This window comes from Xenopus tropicalis, chromosome 9 (genome assembly GCF_000004195.4).
Source record: "Xenopus tropicalis strain Nigerian chromosome 9, UCB_Xtro_10.0, whole genome shotgun sequence".
Lineage (NCBI taxonomy): Eukaryota > Metazoa > Chordata > Amphibia > Anura > Pipidae > Xenopus > Xenopus tropicalis.
In genome coordinates this window covers 32,498,195-32,519,746 of record NC_030685.2, presented here as the reverse complement: position 1 = coordinate 32,519,746, position 21,552 = coordinate 32,498,195, and the positions used below count along the sequence as shown (strand labels likewise).

The 21,552-nt window shown below is 39.1% G+C and overlaps 1 protein-coding gene across 1 annotated transcript in view; it reads left to right on the top strand.

Annotated features, from left to right (window-relative positions):
- The window catches only part of smg1 (SMG1 phosphatidylinositol 3-kinase-related kinase), an 88,228-nt gene extending 67,784 nt beyond the window's left edge, over nt 1-20,444 (top strand). The window contains exons 46-63 of the mRNA XM_002932221.5: nt 922-1,112; nt 5,400-5,572; nt 7,023-7,302; nt 7,870-8,142; nt 8,922-9,156; nt 10,098-10,324; nt 10,521-10,671; nt 10,966-11,155; nt 11,456-11,925; nt 12,429-12,566; nt 13,398-13,550; nt 14,153-14,332; nt 14,606-14,833; nt 15,237-15,448; nt 15,552-15,658; nt 16,190-16,369; nt 17,009-17,115; nt 17,471-20,444. Of these exons, the coding sequence (XP_002932267.3) occupies nt 922-1,112; nt 5,400-5,572; nt 7,023-7,302; nt 7,870-8,142; nt 8,922-9,156; nt 10,098-10,324; nt 10,521-10,671; nt 10,966-11,155; nt 11,456-11,925; nt 12,429-12,566; nt 13,398-13,550; nt 14,153-14,332; nt 14,606-14,833; nt 15,237-15,448; nt 15,552-15,658; nt 16,190-16,369; nt 17,009-17,115; nt 17,471-17,548 (3,573 nt within the window). The 3' untranslated portion in view covers nt 17,549-20,444. The remainder of the gene's footprint in view (nt 1-921; nt 1,113-5,399; nt 5,573-7,022; nt 7,303-7,869; nt 8,143-8,921; nt 9,157-10,097; nt 10,325-10,520; nt 10,672-10,965; nt 11,156-11,455; nt 11,926-12,428; nt 12,567-13,397; nt 13,551-14,152; nt 14,333-14,605; nt 14,834-15,236; nt 15,449-15,551; nt 15,659-16,189; nt 16,370-17,008; nt 17,116-17,470) is intronic.
- Nucleotides 20,445-21,552: the final 1,108 nt, after the last annotated feature.

The window sequence follows — 21,552 nt, the reverse complement described above, 5'->3', positions numbered from 1 at the left end:
GGCACATGAATCTTGCTGAATCCTGCTGAAAAAGGGCCAATCTTGGCCAAAACCCAAACAGAATACTGGATACAGTGCATCCCTAGTTTGACACACAGGTAGATGAAACAGATCTGCTGTCATCTGCTCATGTGTAGCCCCATTGATAGGCATGCATCAGCCTGTGCAGTGCTGCACTGAGCCGGTGTCAACTTAAAAAGTCAAACATTTGCATTTATGCACCGGTATCCACTCATTGTAGCTCCACACAGGCCAATGCCATGCCTGTCAATGGGGCTACACAGAAGAATGGCCCCAGACATCCCAGTCTGACGCTGCATCTGTGTATACTACAACTTTGGGCCGATCCAACCAATTCCATGCAAGATGCATTCGAGATCTCTTAAAGAGTTGCAACCATGGTACAGTACTTCTGCATACAGCTTTCATGAAACTAGTTAGAAACAATTTGCATGTGTCATCTGTGATTGTCATATGGTTGGATCACTTTAATTTGAATTATGAAAAAGAAATCGGCATTAAAAATGGGGACAGGTTCAGTGTTGCTTTAAATCAGTGTGATACCTGTTCCTTAGATGTAAAAAAATTGCGTATGTATATAAAAGACAAAAAATAGACTACAATAGTATCATATTTTTCTTGAACACATAATTTGGTTCAGAAGCTCCCACCCACTTTAGCCAGGTCAGAGGTCCAGCAGGGGATTGTTCATCATAGCCTTTTAGCTGAGTTGGGCAGAGTTGTGTCTACTAAAAAATAAACATGTCATCATACACATAGAACCTATAACCCAAGCACGGCTTAGGCAGAATTGCTAACCACTAAGAAGCCATGATGCTGCTGTTGCAAAAAGAAAATGCTTTGTGCTTTTGCCCTTTAGATTATTTTTTGTTTTTATTTTTTTTTTAATGTACTTTTCAGGTGAATTGGTTTAAGAACAAGGAGGAGATGCTGAGTGTGTTACCAAAACTAGATACCAGTTTGGAAGAATATCTAAATTTGCATGAAGAGCTGATGGATGTAGAAAAGCTGCAAACAAAACTCATGGAAGAGATGGAGTTCCTAGAGGGAGCAGAATCTACAGAGCACCCATCCCATACTTTACAACACAGGTCAGTCATGATTATAAATGACAGAAGGCTAAAAGAGACTGGAATGTATAGTTAAGTTTTAAAAATATGAATACAGGGTCTTGGATTATAGCTCTCTGTTGTAATTCCCTGCAGTTGTTTAGTGGTTTTAAAAAGATAATAAACGTATCTCATACGTGCTGGCAGTAAAAGGGCTTAAACGCCAACGACGTGTCTCAGGGGGGCTGTCATGAGGGTCCTGCGATCGATCGGGTCGCAGGACCCTCCAGGAAGCAGCAGACGCGATCGCATCGCGTCTGCTGCTTCCTGCTTCCTCCTTCCCCCCCAGCGCCGGCCCAACTGAGCAAGGAGCGATCGGGTCTTCAGGACAGGTAAGGACTTTTATTTTTCTTGCATTTACACACCATTTACACACTTAGACACACATTTACATACATTTATACACACTTACATACATTTACACACACTTACAGCACACATTTTAGCATTTTTTTTTTTCATTTTTCACACTTTTATACACTTATTTACACTCATATACACACTTACACACTATCACACAACTTTTACACATGTACACACATGTATACACAAACACTTTGGTTTTTTTTTTGTTTTGCTTTTTTTTTTTTTTTTCATTTTACCACTTTGTTTTTATTTTCTTTTACCTAAAAACTGTTTATTTTGACAGCGTGACTATTGGATCAGATATTCTGGCCACTAATTACACTGTCATGTAACTTATTTTGTTGTTTCACTGATTTGCACAATTTTTGTGGTTTTATCACATTTTATCCCTCTATAAGTGTTCCTGATCTGTTTTTAGCGTAGCTTTGCCAGGTGTAACTTTGGTGTACAAAAATAACTTTGCCTATTTTGAATTCATCAGAATGTGTACTTTCCAAAAATATATGGTTTTGTGGGGGTCACTGTATAGTTAGGGGAAGTTTTGGCACATAATACACTGACAGGGGGCTCTGTGTGCAAAAGCTGAGTTGGCAGGCGAGAAATCCTTATGCGCTATTTTCATTTTGGGTTCAGTACATACCGCAGACTTTGGTATATCTATGCATATTGGGCATCAAACTGTTCAGTAGGCCTCTGGTGTTCCTTTTTGGGGTGATTTGTCTTTATCTGATCTTTATCAAGAAATTGTGAGAGATAAATGCGGCAAATTGCAACATTTTTATGCGATTTTCGAAATGTCATATAAATCTGCAAACTTAGGAAAGCTTTACAGCTTGGTACTTTGAAGCAAGAAGAAATGATTACCCATTATAGATTCGGGGGGATGTGTACTTTCCAAAAATATATGGCTTTCTGGGGTGAATGTACTTTTTTTGTAGCATTATCCCACATAAAAGATGTAAATGTGTTGATTTTGCAGGAGCTGAAATGATAGATCATATGGGGTTATGTTCACATTGGGGCCCCTACATGCCACATACTTAGGTAAACCTATACATATTGGGCATCAAACTGTTCAGTGGACCCCTGGCATTCAAATTCAGAGTGTTTTAACTTGGTACCTAATGCTATGTGGGAGATAAGATGCTTCAAAATGGAAGCTTTGAGGGGATTTTTGGAAATGTCATCAAAATTGCTAACTTTAGAAAAGCTGTGCGGCTTGGTACTTTGGAGTAGAAAGACATGGGTACCCATTTTAGATTCGGGGGAATGTGTACTTTCCAAAAATATTTGGGCCCCTACATGCCACATACTTAGGTAAACCTATACATATTGGGCATCAAACTGTTCAGTGGACCCCAGGCGTTCATATTTAGGGTGTTTTATTTGGTTACTTTATGACCTGTAGGAGATAAGATACTATAGACTGGAAGCTTTGAAGCGATTTTTAAAAAAAATCACAAATTTTGATAAAAACCAATAACTTTAGGAAAGCATTGCGACTTGATAGTTTGGAGTAGACACACAGTTGTGCCTATTCTGTATTCCCCAGAATCTGTTCTTTCCAAAAATGTACAATTTTCTGGGATAAACCTTCTGTTAGTGGAATTTTGGCCTTGAAATCCAAAGTATGCAGTTTTTTTGGAGCAGTGCTTTGGAAATTTGGTAATGTACTGCTGGGAGTTTTTGACCTATACAAGTGAGAAATCTCCATAAAACTATATATATTTGGTATTGGCATGTTCAGGAGACATGGGACTTTCCAAATCAGTTGTATATTCGTGCATAAAATAATTTTTGTTTCTAGTATGTGTGATTATATTATGGAAAATTTGATTTTTTTTGCATTTTTAGACATTTAGAAGCCTATATCTTGTTACAGAATTGGAATTACACAAAAATTCTACCATATTTTGAAAGCTTAGGTTGTTCTGAAAAAAACGATATATTGTTTTCCTTGGTAAACTAAAAGTCCCCCCGAGGAAAGGCCCCTAAAGTGAAACAGTGCAAAATGTTCAAAAACTGTCTGGCAATACAAGTTCCGCTTTGTCCAAAACGGCTGGCAGTAAAAGGGTTAAAATGTGGGAAACAAAAGGCACTCTTAGTCATTGAATTATATTTAAGAAGAATCCCTGGTTTCAAATTCTTTAGCCTTGGGCACACCTTATACCGTTTCCTCTCTGGGGATCTGCAAACTTCCCCTGCTTCTTGGTCTGCAATCTTTAGTTCCAGTTAAAGCTGTAAAATCGTTGACCAGATACAAGGAAATCCCTAAACATACTCCTTGTTCATCATATGCTTAGGTCCAAGGACGATCTAATATCTTCCAAGTCCTCTGTCCCTGTATGGTGAGGGAGGCTATCTGAAGAGCATATATTCCTCCCATTACAGCCCATTCCACCGAGGGTGAGAACTTCCTGGTGATGTTTTGCTGATGCTTGGTACTACCAACCATTGGTGAAATAACTGTTTATGTCCACTTTTTGTGAAGTTCTGTCATTTTTAAAGTGAGGTTCTTTAGGCAGCAGTTGCTGGAAAATGTGCTACATAAATGCACTATTGTGCATTAAAAAGAAAAGCCACCATATTTACTTGTATTAGTGTGAATCAGAAGCTTAATCAAAATGTAACCTCTATTACTAATATATTTTTTTCGGGGTGTGCCGACGCAGCAGAGGATCATCCCATGAAAGAGCAGTTCTGTATGCTGATCCTGTGCTGTTTTTTTTGTTTTGTTTAAGTATACTAGGGTAATTAAAAGCAGACCGTTAAGTTCCAAGATAAAGTTCCATGTCAGGACACTACACAACAAACATTTTAAATAGATAAAAAGACTACAAAAGATTAAAAAAAGAATTAAATATCAACATCTACATGTTGCATTTAATGGGCTCCGTGTGTACCATTTAAACTATTTATTTTGTCTTACGATGAGACCCAATTTTTTTTACCTTATGTAAAAAGAAAATTTCAATATCCAATTTCTCTAAATTAAAGAATAAATTAAAGAGTACTTTCAAATATATTGTGAATAATGTACCTACTACTGTAAAATATAAGGTTGTTCTAAGTCACCAAGGAGGCCAAAGGCCATACATTATTTATTATAATATGTACATTCCTGGCCGACTCCTCCGTTCCTTGCAGAGCAACCGCTTGGTTACGCCCCCCCACCACTACTAATGCCTTGCTGCCCCTTACATTTGGAATGCCCTCCTTGATTTCCTCTGGAGAGAAACCTCCCTCAACCTTTTTAAAACTAAACTTAGACTACCTCTTGGAGCACTTGCACAGCACTTGATCTGGGAACTAGCACTTATATTGTAGTGTCACCCACTGTAGCCTACAGCACTTAAATTTGCCTATTTTGTGTCTGTAAGTTACCCTCCCACCTAGATTGTAAGCTCTACAGGGCAGAGACCACCATCCTTTTGTGTCTTTGACTCTTAACATATTGCAACTGTATCTTTTATTTATTTGTTATACTTTGTATTTATCTATTATCATCTTAATAACCCCCTGTTTGTATTAATGTATTCTACTGTACAGGGCTGCGTGCATAAGTAGCACTTTATAAATAAAGATATACATACATACATACATACATACATACATACATACATACATACATTATACACAAGTTTGTCATGTGATGTGAGAAATTATCATTATAACTATTCATCGGACAGCTGTATTTGTTTAATAATAATCTTATTTCTGAGCATTTTCACTTGGTTTATACGTAAAACAAAATGAAGATATTTCTAGCGCATGGTTCTTCACTTTGTCATGTAATCCCTATGCTCTGGTTTTTTGTTTTTTTTTTGTTGTGTTCACATTTTGAGTGTATTGTGTAACACAGCCTTCGTGCTTGTGCATAATTTTATTTAAAATGTTTTTTAGGTTTTCTGAGCACACACAGCTGCAGACTCAGCAGAGGGCAGTTCAAGAAGCAATCCAAGTAAAGCTTAATGAATTTGAACAGTGGATTACCCAATATAAAACAGCCTTCGGCAATCTGGAAGCCACTCAGCTTGCAGGCCTGCTTCAGGAGATCAGCAGCCCAATGGATCTAGGTGATTTATTTGGAACATTATCCTCCTAGAACCTCGTTTATTAACCTTCGTTGCTTAGACAAAAAATCAAGAATTTTAGTCTGCTAGAGTCCTAGATGGTTAGAACTTCTCAAAGGTGTTTTTAATGCATAAGATTCAGTTTTGTTGTTTAGTTGCAATGGGCTTCTCATGTTCATTTTAAAAGGATAATATATTCCTAAAATATCCCATGTTTGAATTCCTATACTGAAAACAATTTTGTCATAAAATTCTCTATTCCACTCCAAAACTTTTAGGGCCGTGACTGCACTTTTATTGCCCAAGGGAAATCTCCTCTCACACAGGCTATTATAAAGTGCCTTAAAATACTTGCCCATCTGTGTTCATTTAAATTGCTACATGTAAAACACTTAGGGGCCGATTCACTAAAGTGCGATAACGCTTATCGCATGCCTTTTTGCGTTAAAAGTACCGATTCAAGTAACGAGCCATTTCACATGCGTTAAAACGCACTATCGCATGCGTTATTTACCTCGCTTTGCGTTAATTCTCGCATAGATATAATACTAACGCATATGAAGCGTTAAATGCGCTAGTCTGTATTAGTCTGCATTAGTCTGTGCGAAAATTAACACCTACTTGGGGCAGGCGGTACTTAAAGAAAATTGTGGTTCGTGAGCTTTTGGCAACACAACATGGACTTTGCAGTGGGATTTTTTTCAAGTCTGTGTTGGTCCTAGAGTGATGCAGCCTCCAGTTTTCAGGGAAATGGTATTTTGTAGAAAAAGTAGTTTTCCGAAAGTAATGGTTACGCGAGTTAAATCGTGTGCTAATATAGCACGTGGCGAAATATATCACGCGCAGTGGGAAATAACGCACGCGGCGCAAAATAACACAAGAAAACCGCTCATCGCGCGTTAAATAACGCAAAGAACGTCACGTCTAAATTATGACGCCTGTCCTTTTTTAGTGAATCGAGCCTTTAGTCACAAAAAATAAGAAGCAATAAAATTTTTAACGCATGTTATAAATAGCGCTCATTTTAATGCACTTTACTGAATCGGCCCCTTAATATGTGGCAGTCATGGGATTACCTGGTATCGCTGGATGTAAAGTGTTTTGTGTGCAGGGATTCCATTGAGTACGGGGGGGAGGAGATTTTCTGCTGGCAATAAAGCATCAGCCAGCATCATTCTCCAGAACCCTTAGACAAATACCTAATCTGTAATGCATAGAAAAAACAAGTTTAAGCAAATTTCTTGCAGAATTACTTTACAAAATAATAATACAGCCACAGACAGTGTTTGTTTCAATCCTCTCTAATTGAAACATAATTTCTTATTATTGGAGTTCTCATATAAACATTTTTTTTAGTGACGTCACATATCGTAATGTATTCCAGGTATTTTGAAGAAGTTTGTGTTAATTTGTTTATTAATGGTGTTTATTTTTTATTTATTTCTATTTTAAGGCCCACCCAGCTATGTACCAGCAACAGCCTTCCTTCAGAATGCTGGCCAGGCACACCTTATAACACAGTGTGAGCAGTATGAAGCGGAAGTTGGTGCCCTGCTGCAGCAACGCCGATCAGTGTTGCGTGCTTGCCTTGAACACCTTCACAATTATGCAACTGTAGCTCTTCTGTACCCAAAAGCAGTGTTTCAGAAACACAGAATTGAGCAGTGGAAGACATGGATGGAAGAGCTCATCTGTAACATGACTATGGAGCACTGTCAGGAATTGTACAGGAAGTAGGTTTCAAAAGAGGAGCTTTTTACTAGTTGTGTGCTGTCAACTTCTCATTTGCTTTAGGATGAAAATAATGCCTATCTAGCCTTAGTCGCCCCTGGTTAAATCTCTGCTACCGCAGGCAACTAATCTCCCCAGAAATGCCTTTCTACCGGCAATAAAGTGAATCGCTAGTGAAAAGGCATATGCCTTGCTTTGTGTCACTTAAGAAAACAAAGTGACTTGTATGCCTTTCCATCTGTGATTCACTTTATTGCCATGGAAAGGCATTTCAGGGAAATTAGTTGTTTGCGGTAGCAGAGCTTTAACCACGGGCAAATAGTTGCTATTGCAGGCAACTAATCTTCCCGACATGCCATCCCACCAGCAAGAATGTAAATCGCTGGTGGGATGGCATACGCGGTGCTTCGGTTTTTCAAAGTCACCTGAAGTTTCCTTGTGAGGCGACTTCGGGAAACTGAAGCGACACATATGCCATCTATAGTGGCCAGCATAGCAACTCAGAGCTGCTGTTTTCCATTCTGATCTTTCTATTTTGTAATCTGGAAATTGTTTTGCTTCTGTCACAGATATGAAATGCAGTATGCCCCTCAGCCACCGCAACCACTATGTCAGTTTATATCAGCAACTGAAATGGCACTGCAGCGTTATGCGGGCGATATAAACAACAGGCTTCTTCGACAAGTAGACCGCCTAAAACAAGAGGCAGTATCTTTGCCAGTTTGTGAGGACCAGTTAAAAGAAATTGAGCGTTGCATTAAAGTCTTTCTCCATGAGAATAAAGAGGAAGGCTGTCTTAGCCTGGCAAGTGTTGTCATTTCAGCCCTGTGCGCACTTACAAGGTATGTGGTGGAAGCATTGCATCCAAAGGTTGCACACAATAGGTGTCATCTAATTACAGTGCCACAGTTGCACCCTGCCATAGTCAGTTTTGCATATAAATCCCACTTATAAATGTCACCATATCTTCCTTTTACTTTAGTATAGTTACACTAAGCACCATTTCCTGCCTTCTGTTCCAAACTGAAAACCCTGGAACTAACTCCACCTCCAAAGCAGGCCATAGCTCTAATGTCACACCTGAAATTATGCCAACCGGACATTGCAGTTGCATTCCATTTTGTGCTGGTGCAAGTGCTTCTGCAGCAAATGTGATGCTTGACATAGAATTGCATTAGACTCAACCCCCACCAACCACAATGACACAGTACTATATTTTTTTTGCTTCCCTTACAATAAATGTCATAAATTCTGCAAGAAAACAGGTTATACAGAAAAAAAGTTAGTTTTAGTTTGTTTTATTTTTTGAATAAGGAAGTTCATTTTCTGTTACCCGTGAAACACTGTATCATGATTTATAACCAAAATTCTGGAATAGAAAATAGAAGGGAAATACATATACATTAAACTATTTCCAGTTTTCCACTGTAGAATAAAAATTGTGTGTGTTGTGTACTTTTAAAAAAGCCAGTATGAGGGCATATTATGTACACTGGACTTTCTCTGCTTACCTGCTTTCTCATGCATAAACAGGATTCTTTAAAGAAAGGACTTTGATTGCAGTTGCAGAGACTGCTATATATACCTTATGGCTTATGTGATTGATCTCATATCTTTGCAGACGCAATTTGATGATGGAAGGAGCAGCATCCAGTGCTGGAGAGCAGCTGGTGGATCTAACTTCTCGAGATGGAGCCTGGTTCTTAGAGGAGCTTTGCAGCATGAGTGGGAATGTCACCTGCCTGGTACAGTTACTGAAGCAATGTCAGCTTGTTCCTCAAGATTTGGATATACCCAACCCAACGGAAGCTTATGAAGCTGTGCATCTAGCTAATGGAGTGTACATTTCTCTTCAGGTAAAATGTTTTGCCCCCCCCCCGGGGCAGTCTGGCCTAGAAGTTGCAGTGTGATTTTGGAGAATTGCCATTTGCACTCATAGATACTCCTGTATGCCTATTGTGAAGGTCAATGTGAGGTTTATGGCAAACAGGATTTGCTATCCTAGATATTCCTGACACTGTCAGGATGGATGAATCCTTATGAGTCAAGGGGGCATTTAACAATTTTTAAACCTTAAACAAGTACAGTACTGCCATAGGGGTAGATGCTCTCACAGCCCCCTGGCTATTTGCCTTTGTCTACATCTTCCCCCTCTGCCTCTTCTCCCAAGAATCCTCAAGAGGATCAAGTGGGTATGAGTCAGGACACTGCTGATTGCTCCACGTTGGCCCAGGAGAGTCAGGATTGCCGACCTTATCAATCTATCAACCGATCCTTTGGCTCTCCCAAACCGTCCAGATCTGTTAATCTCTAGGGTCCAGTGTTCCACCCAAATATTCAGCTGTTCCATTTAAAGACCTAATACTCAAGGGTCAAGGCTTCAAGGACAGACTTCCATCAAGGTTTACTACCAGGTCTACATCTGATGGTGCTCGGCCCACGACATCCCTCCAAACTGTTGCAAGACAGCATATGTTCTTGACTTCCTTTTACAGGGCCTTGAGAAGGGCCTCCATGTGGCCTCTCTCAAGACACAGATTTCAGCCCTTTTCAGGTTATGTTCCAACAGTAAATTGCCCAGGAGCAGCTTATCAGGGCTTTTCTCCAGGGGGTGGCCCAGGCTGGGTCCTTAACTTGGTACTTTCCCTACTTCAAGGGCCCCCTTTTAAACCCCTTTCTTGTGGCTTGGGCCATTTGTTTACTTTTTATACCCTTCATTATCTGAATAAATAGATTTTATTACATGTGTATTTACTGCGTTCAAATAGCTGGTTCCTTTTTTCCCCCCATGTTTCAGGAATTAAACTCCAACTTCCGTCAAATAATTTTCCCTGAAGCTCTCAGATGCCTAATGAAAGGGGAACAAACTCTAGAAAACATGCTGCAGGAGCTTGATAACCTAATTGAGCAAAGTACAGATGGTGCTACGTTACAGACTCTAGTCGAATCACTTCAGACATATTTGCGAAATGCTGCCATGGGGCTGGAAGATGAAGCCAATGCTCATTACATTGACATCGCAAGGTACACATATAAAGATATGTGCTTTATTGTCTAATCACTGCTGCCTGTCAGAAGGCTTATAAGTAGTTGTCATCATTGCTTCCGTCTTGGAAGTGATTTTGTTTATATAAGGTTTAGTGTTTGTCCTATATCAGCCCTTGTAAATGATAGTAATTATGTTACTATTCTTGAAACAGATATCACCATTTTATTGCAGGTTGCTGCATTCACAGTATGGAGATTTAATTCAGCCAAGGAACGGCTCGGTCGAAGAAACTCCAAAAATGTCAGCTGGTCAAATGCTGTTGGTTGCTTTTGATGGAATGTTTGCTCAAGTTGAAACAGCATATGGGTCATTGGTTGAAAAGGTAGAGTTAAGGCATGAAAAGGCATACTAAAGACTGTGAAAAATAGCATCAAATATACCATTGTCAATCGCTTACTTGTAAAATATGGTATTTTCTTTGTGCTATACAATGGGGTGTGGGGGTTATTAACATAGGCCTATTATTACATATATCCTTGCACTTCATAGCTTCTACTTGTCACATGACACGGCAGATTTTGATTAAAAAATGCATGAGCCAATTTTATCACTGAAGGTGTAAGAGTTTGTCTCTTTGCTTTCCGTGAATTTATTTCTATTCTTTACTTTTAAACAGTTGAAAAAGATGGAGGTGCCTCAAGCTTGGAGAAAAGTCGACATAATCCGAGAAGCACGAAGTACACAAGTAAACTTTTTTGATGATGATGGCCTTCAGCGGGTTTTAGATGAGATTTTCTTTCTCAAAAGGCTGCAAACTATAAGGGAATTCTTCAGACTCTGTGGAATATTTTCACAGACTTTATCCGGTAAGTATAATATATGGCAAACTAAAATACAAAAATGTTGTCAAGGTGTATGACATCTCTCACGTTTTTATGCGGATTTTGGCTACATATGCCTGCACCTGAGCATATTCCATTCATTCAGGTGCAGGCACAGGTAGGAGCATATGGTGTGTATGGCGCATATTTTCAGCAAGCGTTTTTGGCTTGCCGAAAATATTCGCTGTACGCATGGTGTGGCATTAGCCTAATGCTAACAAAGAGCCACAGTGCTGCCGTTAACAAAAATCAGTTTGTGTATAATGGGTCTCTGTCTGTCTACAGGTAAATGTTCACTTGAAGATCAGAATACTGTAAATGGACCCATGCAGATGGTCAACGTTAAAACAATGTACAGAAACGCTTGTATTAGTGAAGACCAAATGTCAAAGCCGATTAAAGGATTTACAGCTGATTTTGTTAGACAACTATTAATTGGCCTTCCCACACAGGCCTTGGGACTAACACTTTGTAGCTTTATCAGTGCTCTGGGTGTGGATATCATTGCCCAAGTAGAGGCTAAGGATTTTGGGGCAGAGAGCAAAGTCTCAGTTGATGACCTGCACAAAAAGGCTGTCGACCAAAACCTCCATCTTAACAGGTTTTCTCAGCTAGTGATGAACAGGGCTACTGTATTAGCAAGCTCTTATGACACAGCGTGGAAAAAACAGGACCTTGTACGTCGTCTTGAAACAAACATTGCAGCTTGCAAAACCAGCCTGCAGAGAGTGCAGCTGCACATTGCAATGTTTCAGGTAATATTCCATCTGTTTCTTTAGTTTGCCCAGTATCTGCAAAGCAAAATACCCTATTTTAGGTTCATTGGTTGTGTGCATAGAATGTGATTCCCCAAAGCAATATAGGTTATTGAAAAATTTTGCATGACAATACAGCAGATATAGAACATACTGAAAACTGACAACATAGCAGACAAACCTCAGAAACATTGCTTTGAAAGAATCTGACTCCTTAAAGGAAACCATCTAAGCCATCAGTATGCTGCAAATTGTTTTATTAGATAATGCATATTTCATTAAGTTTGTGGAACTAGTCTTTAACAGTAGGGAGGCTGTGGTGATACCCAGTAGTTTAGGGGCATCAATAATTTTGTGGCATTGCGTAGGTGGGGTTCTAAACTAGAAAGATAGATGGTAATTTTGCTCCATTGCTTCATAATGAAAATGCTAACAGACATTTACAAAAGAAAATAATTTTTTTGACATTAGTTTTATTGTCTCTTTTGCCTTTAATTCTTAAGTGGCAACACGAGGATTTCTTGATCAACCGCCCGCAAACGTTATCTGTTACGCCACCACCTCGGTCTGCAATTTTAACCAGCATGAAAAAGAAACTGCATACACTTGGACAAATAGACTCTTCTATAGTAACTGTCCAGGTACACTTGTTTTTCCTTGTTGAAATCAAAATGATTGACTCCTTGTTAAAGTGATAGAACACAATTGTCTGGGTTAACAGAATGATTGATTGGGGCCTGCTATCCAGAATCCTCTGGACCTGTGGTTTTCCATATTTGGGGTCTTTCTATAATTTGGATCTCCATACCTTAAGTCTATTAAAAAATCATTTAAACATTAAATAAACCCAACAGGATTGTTTTGACTCCCATAAGGATCAATTATATTTTAGTTGGGACAAGGTATTGTTTTATTCCAGAGAAAATTAAAATGTTAAAAATTTTAATTATTTGATTAATATTTGAGTCAAAAGATGGTTTTTAAAACATGATATACTTCCCATATCCTTAACATATATAATTATATATCCTATACATATATTTTGTTTTTCAGACCCTCACACCCTTATTTAAATTTAGTGTCTTAATTGTAAGCACATTGCACAAAAATCCAACATTGACAAAGACATTGAATTTAAGGGTTGCTGGTCTGAAAACACATTTTGTATTAAATTGATGTGACTGAGCACCCCGCTAAGAAAATGTATTCTTCCTCAGGGACAACCACTGAGTTTGTCCCCGACGAAGAGCAAGATCCGTGCTCGAAACGCTGGAATTTTTTCTATAAACACTTTGTTTCTCTCCCCTCTCTTATACCGCAAATCGTAATTTTATCTACGCACAGTGCTTTAAGCTACAGGAGCCGGCTGTTGAGCATAACACAAACATACAATATGAAATCCAGCCCTTGACTGCATTCAGGCTCCGTTATGATTAGGCGTATTGTTTAATAATCATTTGTTTCTTGCACAGGAAAAACTAGCAGCACTAGAAGCCAGCATCGAGCAACGTTTGAAGTGGGCAGGAGGTGCAAATCCAGCTTTGGCACCCGTCCTTCAAGACTTTGAGGCCACTATTACAGAAAGGAGGAATCTTGTTTTAAAAGAGAACCAAAGAATAAACCAGGTATCTATTGCACAAATGTTACAGCTGTTAATACAGCTGATACTGCTCTTGTGAGAATAATCCTGTACCAAAAAACTAAGAAGAGAAATGTTGTTTTAAACAACTTTCCAATATACATTCATTACAAATTTTCCCTGGCCTTTTAAAGATATTTGCTATTGAAAGCAGCATGCCTTTTTACATTGCACTCTGCACTCCTGGCTCTGACTCCTGAAACAATGTTATTAGTCATCTGATTAAAAGAAAGAGAACAGACTTCTGTTACATTGTTTTAAGAGTCAGGGCCAGGCAACAGAAAGGGATAGACATTACTTTTAACTGCAAAAAGATTTTTAAAAGAATGTTAAATCTAAATTACATTTTTTTTTTTTTTAGTTATGCAAAAAATATAGTTTTTTGGGGTAGATTCTAGTGCAGTTGGCTGGATAAATGGATTGCCCAACTATTGTGGCCACAACTCTTGTAATGTTGTCTGGCCAACAACAAGGACAGTTTGCACAGGCAAATATCATTGGCAGTTAATAGCTCTTCAACCACTAGATTTTTTTTATGTGTAGCAGATTTAATAGTGAATATGTAATCTACTGCTATCCCCTTTTCAGGTCACTTTCCTGTGCAGTACCATTATACATTTTGAAGGCCTGCGTACACGAACAACTGAGACATTAAGCTTAGATGCCAGCCTCTTCGAATTGATCAAGCGTTGCCAACAAATGTGTTCATTTGCCTCCCAGTTCAACAGCTCTGTTTCAGAGCTGGAGCTGCGATTGTTGAAGAGGGTGGTAAGTATTAAAGTCTAAAATACTTTCTTAGATAGTTAATTACCTTTCATCAAATGAGCCATCCTCAGACGTGACCCTGTAGCACATCACAGAGACTCTAAATTATCTTTGATTCATAAACTGATAGAAGGGATTGCCTCCCATGTAGAAGTCTTGGGCTTCTGTTGCTTTAGTCTTTACTTCCCAAACAATGGTCTGTGATTAGCAGTGGTTAATTTCATGCATGATCACAACCCGAAAAATGTCATTTCTGAATGTAAGACTTTGTTGCAGGGAACCAGCAGTGAACATGCTATTGGGAGTCCTGAGTGGCTGGTTTCAGCCCATAAGCAGCTGAGTAATGATATGTCAAATCAAAGAAGTCTGCAGGGTGAAAAAGAGCAACAAATTGAAACAGTGTGTGAGCTGATACAGAACTTGGTGGACTCCATAAAGAATATTCTTACTGGCCACAACAGGCAGCTTGGAGATGTAAAACACCTCCTTAAGGCAATGGCAAAGGTAAGTTATGTGTCATTGTGTATATGACTACAGTGTGAAAATCCAAGCACAACACAATGTAGTTAAAGTAAACTTTTTCATTAAAAGTCAAGTTTCTTATGCAGTCATCATCACACTATACTGTTGGAGCTGTTTGTTTCTCCTGATACAAGGGTGCATACAGGTCCTGACATGGAGGACTGGCACTAGAGTGAGCATTGTAGCTGGTGCAGGATATTCATCAAGCTCCGTAACAGAATTCTGTTTTTAAATTATTTTTAGTTTCTTCCGTTTGCTTACTTTACTAGGTTTAGTTGAAATTGTTTTTATTTTACCATTTTAGTGATGTAGTTCCATTGTAGATTGTGCTGTGTAAGATAGCTCAGTCATTTTCAGTCTAACCTGTAACACCTTCCCTCTCAAGGATGAGGAAGCTGCCATGGCAGATGGTGAAGATGTTCCTTATGAGAACAGTGTGAGACAGTTTCTTTGTGAATACAAATCATGGCAGGACAACATCCAGACAGTGCTGTTTACATTAGTCCAGGCTTTGGGACAGGTTCGCAGTCAAGAACATATAGAAATGCTGCAAGAAATCACCCCTACCCTGAAGGAGCTCAGAAACCAAAGCCAGAGGTAATGCATAGCTTAATCTCTAGAATTTGCACAATCTGTGGTGGTGTTTTTTTTTTTTTTTTTAATCACATGACTATAGCTTATATATATTTTTCCTCTGTAGTATCTATAACAACCTAGTGAGCTTTGCATCTCCATTGGTTACTGATGCAACAAATGAATGTTCAAGTCCTACCACATCATCAACCTATCTGCCCAGCTTTGCTGCAGGTAATACTTTTACTTCCTGTTTCACTCATTTCTCTTGTTTCTTCTGTGGCTTGCTTCTCTGCTAACTATTCTTTTCACATCAGAAAACCACAGTAGTACCACAGTGTAGTAGATTGCAAGTGTTTATAAAGTTCCAACATATTCTACCCATTAGTTAATAATGTGAGAGAACCATAATTACATTTAAAAGTCTATATATCAGAGCTGCCTGTAGATACTTAAGGATCCATGTTCCGAATAACTAATACCAATATTTATCTATATAAAAAAATTAAGTGATTGTAAACTTTTTATGAGTTTGTTCTAACCAGTTATCTGTCAGTTTGCGCTGCTTTTTTAACATCGTATTTGGTGGGAGGGGGTGGTCTCCATCAGTCTGGAAACGCTAAAGCTTCATTGCCTGCACTCTCGGGTTTGTTCCCAGTATAGATTGTGCATTGCAGGTTGTAGGCAGTTAAAGTTAACCCCTTTATTTGTGCGTAGCTTATTTTTAATGTATTTGTTTTCTTGTGCATTTCTCGTGACCAAAAGCTGTGCGTAGCAACACTGTTCCGAAAACTCAGCCTGAAGGTATGTCCCAGAATACAAAAAAGCCTGTGCAACGAAATCTAGCAACTTCTGCAGATACTCCACCAAGTGCTGTCCTGGGCCCTGGCAAAAATGTTGTTTCCAGTCCTAAAAAGGCTGTCAGGGATCCTAAAACAGGCAAAGGTAAATGCGATCATCTCTTCTCTCTGCAGCTTTCCCTTTGCAAACCAACCATCAAGTTTGCTGTATGATTCAGTTAGAGATGCTATTACTTGTCACTGAATTAGAGGCACATACTGGTTTGTCATTCATGTAAAATTCATTAGAATCTTCAACTATGTAACCATATAAACAGTATTGTGAAAAAACATATTTTCAATGCATTTTCGTTTATTCTTGTTTTCCTTTTCTTGCTTATGAACTTAATTGCTGTCCATTGATGTTAAAAAGCCTCAAATGAAATTGCATAGGAAATAAAAGCATATCTCTAAGGCATGTCTAAAGAGCAGTCATGTAGTGCATAGTCACGCATGCTTATTTTCCATTAATTTCTTCCCCTATCATCAGGTAATATGCCCTTAACCCTTGTAGCAGGCAACAGGATCACTACTGGCTGACCAGTGGCCAAGTTCACTAAAACACGTTATAGTTCCCTTACTGGCCAGTTTTACTCATGCCAGCCATGGCAGTTTTCTCAACTACTTGAAGGCAGTTTTCTCAGCAGAACAGGCTACCCATATGGGCCCAGCCTATAGCAGGTTTAGTACTTAGTCATGTCTGTAGATTGATTTCTTATCAGAGTATTTATTTGGTATCTCCCAGCTGTTCAAGAAAGGAATTCATATGCAGTCAGTGTGTGGAAGAGAGTCAAAGCCAAGCTGGAAGGGAGAGATGTGGATCCAAACAGAAGGATGTCTGTTGCTGAGCAGGTATGCTTTATTACAATATTCCCTACACTATAAAGTGCAGGTCTCTCCTACCCTGTCATCCTTTATAGACCCTGATTTAGCCTGTTTTAACTGTTTTGCTGACCATTTATTCAGTATAATGTCTTGATACTATGGCCCCTGAGGCAGTTAAGAAATCAATCATGGCCTAAACTTATTGGTAGGGGAGCAAGGCAAAACATGCATGTGTATGCATTGTTTGTGGAAGCAGCTTTGAGGTGAATGGGGATGCACTTTACTTCCTATAACTGTTTATAAAAGAATCAGATATTTCACCATTCAAGACTTTATTTGGATTGAATGATTCCATTTCATTATCTCTGCTAATTTGTTGCAGGTGGACTTTGTAATAAAGGAGGCAACAAACCTAGAAAACCTGGCTCAGCTCTATGAAGGTTGGACAGCCTGGGTGTGAGAGAGAAGAAGGTATATTTGCCTGGTTCAGCAAAGTCAGACATCCACCAGAATCAAAAATGCCTCAGGCATCCACATCCGCGCCAAGGCCGGTGGTGATGCATACTGGGGCTTAACATGAGGTAACCTAGGAAAACCTGGTGCAGTGGGAAGGGAATCCCACAGGAAAGCTGCACCAAGAGAAATGTTAAACACCAATGGTCAGCAATCCCCAGGGTACAGAGTATAATGATCCGTCTGGCTAACACGATTGTCTTTCTGCTATGGAAGAACTGACAAAGTATCTGAGAGCACGGCAGAAAGAAATTGGTATCCTACAGACCGCAGAGTGATCTAGAACTCTCTTCCATGTGACCCTGTCAGCACTTGAGGAAATGCTGCACCCTGTGCAATAAAGGGAAAAATAACTGAGGCCATCAAGGATTTGCTGTGAAGAAGTAGCTGTCAGTTTCTTGGGTTACCCTTGTTGCTTGGCAGCAGCGCTTGTTCAGTTGACCAGTAAGCACAGAGGAGGCTAGGAGATGAAGCATGGCCTTTCCATTAGCTGAAAATACGCAGCCAAAGAACAGAAATACTACGTTGGATGGACTTCTCAATAGAAGAATAAAGCCTTGTTCTCCCATTTGTTTTTTCTTTTTCTTCCCTGCCCCAAATTCTTGTAGTTTAGGAATACTTGTTTATTTACAATTCTTGTACTCCACACGTTGGCCAGTCTAGCAGATTTGGTTTTGTTTGGCAGCTGGGAATCTTGTAAAATGATTTCAAATGTCTGATCTATCCAAAAAAGTGCTTAGTATTAGGTTTGTTTGTGTTATTCTGTAATACAGTACAGTTTCTGTACAGCTTCTCTTACATCTGTCACTGTACAATGCGACAAGCCAAACCATGTAAGAGCCCCCCAACTTCATTCTACTCACATGAACCCCAGCTGTAAACCTCTAACCTTCTTTCCCCTTAAACCAGCATAGACTAACCAGTGGAGTTACACATTGTTGCTGGCAGTTAATAAATAAAGTCACGTTTTGGTGGAGGTAGAGTGAAATGGTGTTTAATTCACATTTTCAGTGTAAAGTAAGAGTTAATTTGGTTTTAATGCATTTGTATTTGATGATTTTAGCACATTTTTGGGTCTGCCCAGCCTTTGTTTTTTTTGTTGGATTTATACATGTTTGTGACGTAGCAGTCACCCATTCATGCAGCTCTTTTCTGTATAGCTTAGCAGAAGTTTTAAATCTATATATATTATTGGTACGGCTTTTCTAAATGTGCGGTTTATTTTGATTTTGACATAGATCGATAGATCTTTCCTTCTTGGTGCAGTTTAGAGTAGATAGTATCACCCAGCATTTGGGCCTTTCCAATTAAATCATAAATTTTCCATTGATGTTCTCTCTGGGGATGCAGACCTGCCATCCTTTATCTTAATTTAGCCTATATGGGATCTATTATCTGGAATGCTTCGAGTCTGGGATATTCCTAATAAGGAATCTTTCAGTAATATAGAGCACCCTTCCATAAAATTTTAAAGGGGACACAAATCCAATGTATGACGATGTAAAGTTTTGCAGAGTGCTAAACAGCTAGAGCTGCGTTGCAATTTTTTTCAATAGATTTCATGATTTTAGCTGTTTTTACAGTGCTAATATCATGAATGTGCAACAAGAATGCCCTCTGCTGTTCAGTCCAGCAAAAGGCCAGACAGCTGCAAAAGGTTGTTGCTCACACAAAGTGTCTCCGTACACTTTACTGCTCCATTTTATCGCCCCTGAGCATTGGCACAGCACTGAGCAGAGAAGCATCTTCAGCACAGAGAGAGCGGAATCAGTGAGAGTATTATTATTCTGTCTGGCCCTTCCCTGGGGAATGACCAGCAGAGGGCGCTTCTGTAACTGCTCTTTTCAGCCCATATGCAGTACACATAACGTATATGGTTTGGAGAATGTACCCAATAAGGGTGATTTCTAGTTTGGTTTGAAAACAAATGCTTATTCTTCCAAAGAAAAACAAGTTCTTTAGATATGAAGTATTGCTCTAATAGGAAATGTTCAGAGCTTTCTGGATAATGTGTTTCCCGATAGTAGATCCCATACCTTGTACAATGAGGTCCTCAGGTGGGGGTGTCTCTAAGAAATCTTAGAGGCTATTATTAAATAGGAAAGTGATTATTTAGGCTTTACATTTTTCTATGTCTGCAATGGTATTGATCTGCGGGCCACGTGCTACAGAATGATGGTGCCTGTAACGCGTTTAGCATTAGGAAGAGCACACGTTGTGTTGTCAAATCTCAAAGCAACCAGCAAATACCGTTCATAAATATTTTTATACCAGCAATGTGGCACCAGGCGAGCATCAACTTGCATAGCTGTCAGTCATCTTATTGGCTGAGAGGGCCACAAGCAGCAGGGCTTTTTGGGTAATGAAAGGGTTAATCTCATCACAGAATCCAGAGCCCTTTTTTTCAATCAAAAGTATTAATACAGTAATATAGACTATAGAGTTTACTATCTGCAAAAAAAAAAAGAATATATTTTCAGTTTATGTAAGAATGACAGTCATATTTATTCTGACTGCTGAGCAACGCATGCCTATTTTATGTACCAGTGAGCAGCCATTACTATACAGTGGCGCTTGATGGTCAGACATTTCTGTTGGAAATTGTGAAGAACAAATAAAAATGGAAGCGTTTTATCCAGTTTTAATCCAGTTTTATTCCTTCTTGTTACCATCCTCTTGCAAGCTGTAAAAAAACAGGTAAGGCTGAAAGCTCACCCATTTCCTTCTAGATATTGAAAGTAATGCTCATCACAAAGGCATCTGTAATATGACATTTCTGCTATAAAATACAAAGGTCTATGAAGAATCCAATTCTTGTTTAAATAAAATTAAAATACTTCTGAGTTCATTGTATTCTTTTCTTTATTGTTGTCTAGTTACCAGAGATTATACATTCATGGCAATCGGAATAGTTTGCCCAGGTGCAGTAACCCAGAGCAACCAATGAGCAGGTACAATTTACTGGCACACATCCTATTGGTTGCTCTGGGTTAATCTCCATCAAGATAAAATCATGCCATTCCTTCATTTTTGGGGCAACCAGTGGATTATATGAAGGTGACACTGGATCTGATATAAGGAGGACAACATCTAAAATAGAATGTCTACTCGTCCTACCTTGCACCATTAGAGCCCCCCCCCCCAACCTTCCCAGAGGGTAAGCAGCCGAGTTCAGGATCCTATGAAATAGGGAACCCCAACCTGTATTTATTCATGAGCCACTGCAAATGTACAATGTGTTGTGGAGCCACAGAAGCATACAACATGTTCCAAGGGGTTGCCCATGTCAACTGCCAGCCTGCAAAAGCCTCTGTTTGCAATAGACCTATGTCTTCCAATATCTTTCTATACCTTCAAAACTTGCCCCTGAGTGAGAAATGTAAAATAAGCACCTGTTTTGGAGGCACTGGGAGCAACATCATTGGGGCTGGTAAGTGACATGTTGGGGCGATGCTAACATTACATACATTTCAATTGTATTCCGGGGACTTTCCATGCTGTAGGACACAGGCACTTTTAAGGGTCTGACAGTACAGATATGGAATCTGTTAACTGGTAACCTGTTATCCAGAAAGTTCGGAATTATGGGAAGGCCATTTCCAATAGACTTAATTTTAATCAAATAATTAACATTTTCAGAAATGATTTCCTTTTTCGCTTTAATAAAATCCGTACCTTGTGCTCGTTTCCAAGATTTAACTAATCCTATTGGGTTTATTTAATGTATTAATAATTTTTTTTAGTAGACTTAAGACTTAATATAGACAAAGATCTATATTATGGAAAGATCCCTTATCTGGAAAAACCCTGGTCCCAAGCATTTTGGATAACAGGTTTCATACCTGTATCAAATGGCCACTTCTAAACATGTCCCTGCTAAACATTTGCCCTGTATATTTGGTGCCCCAATCAGGACAAACAACTGATCTTAACACATTAATGCCCATGTTG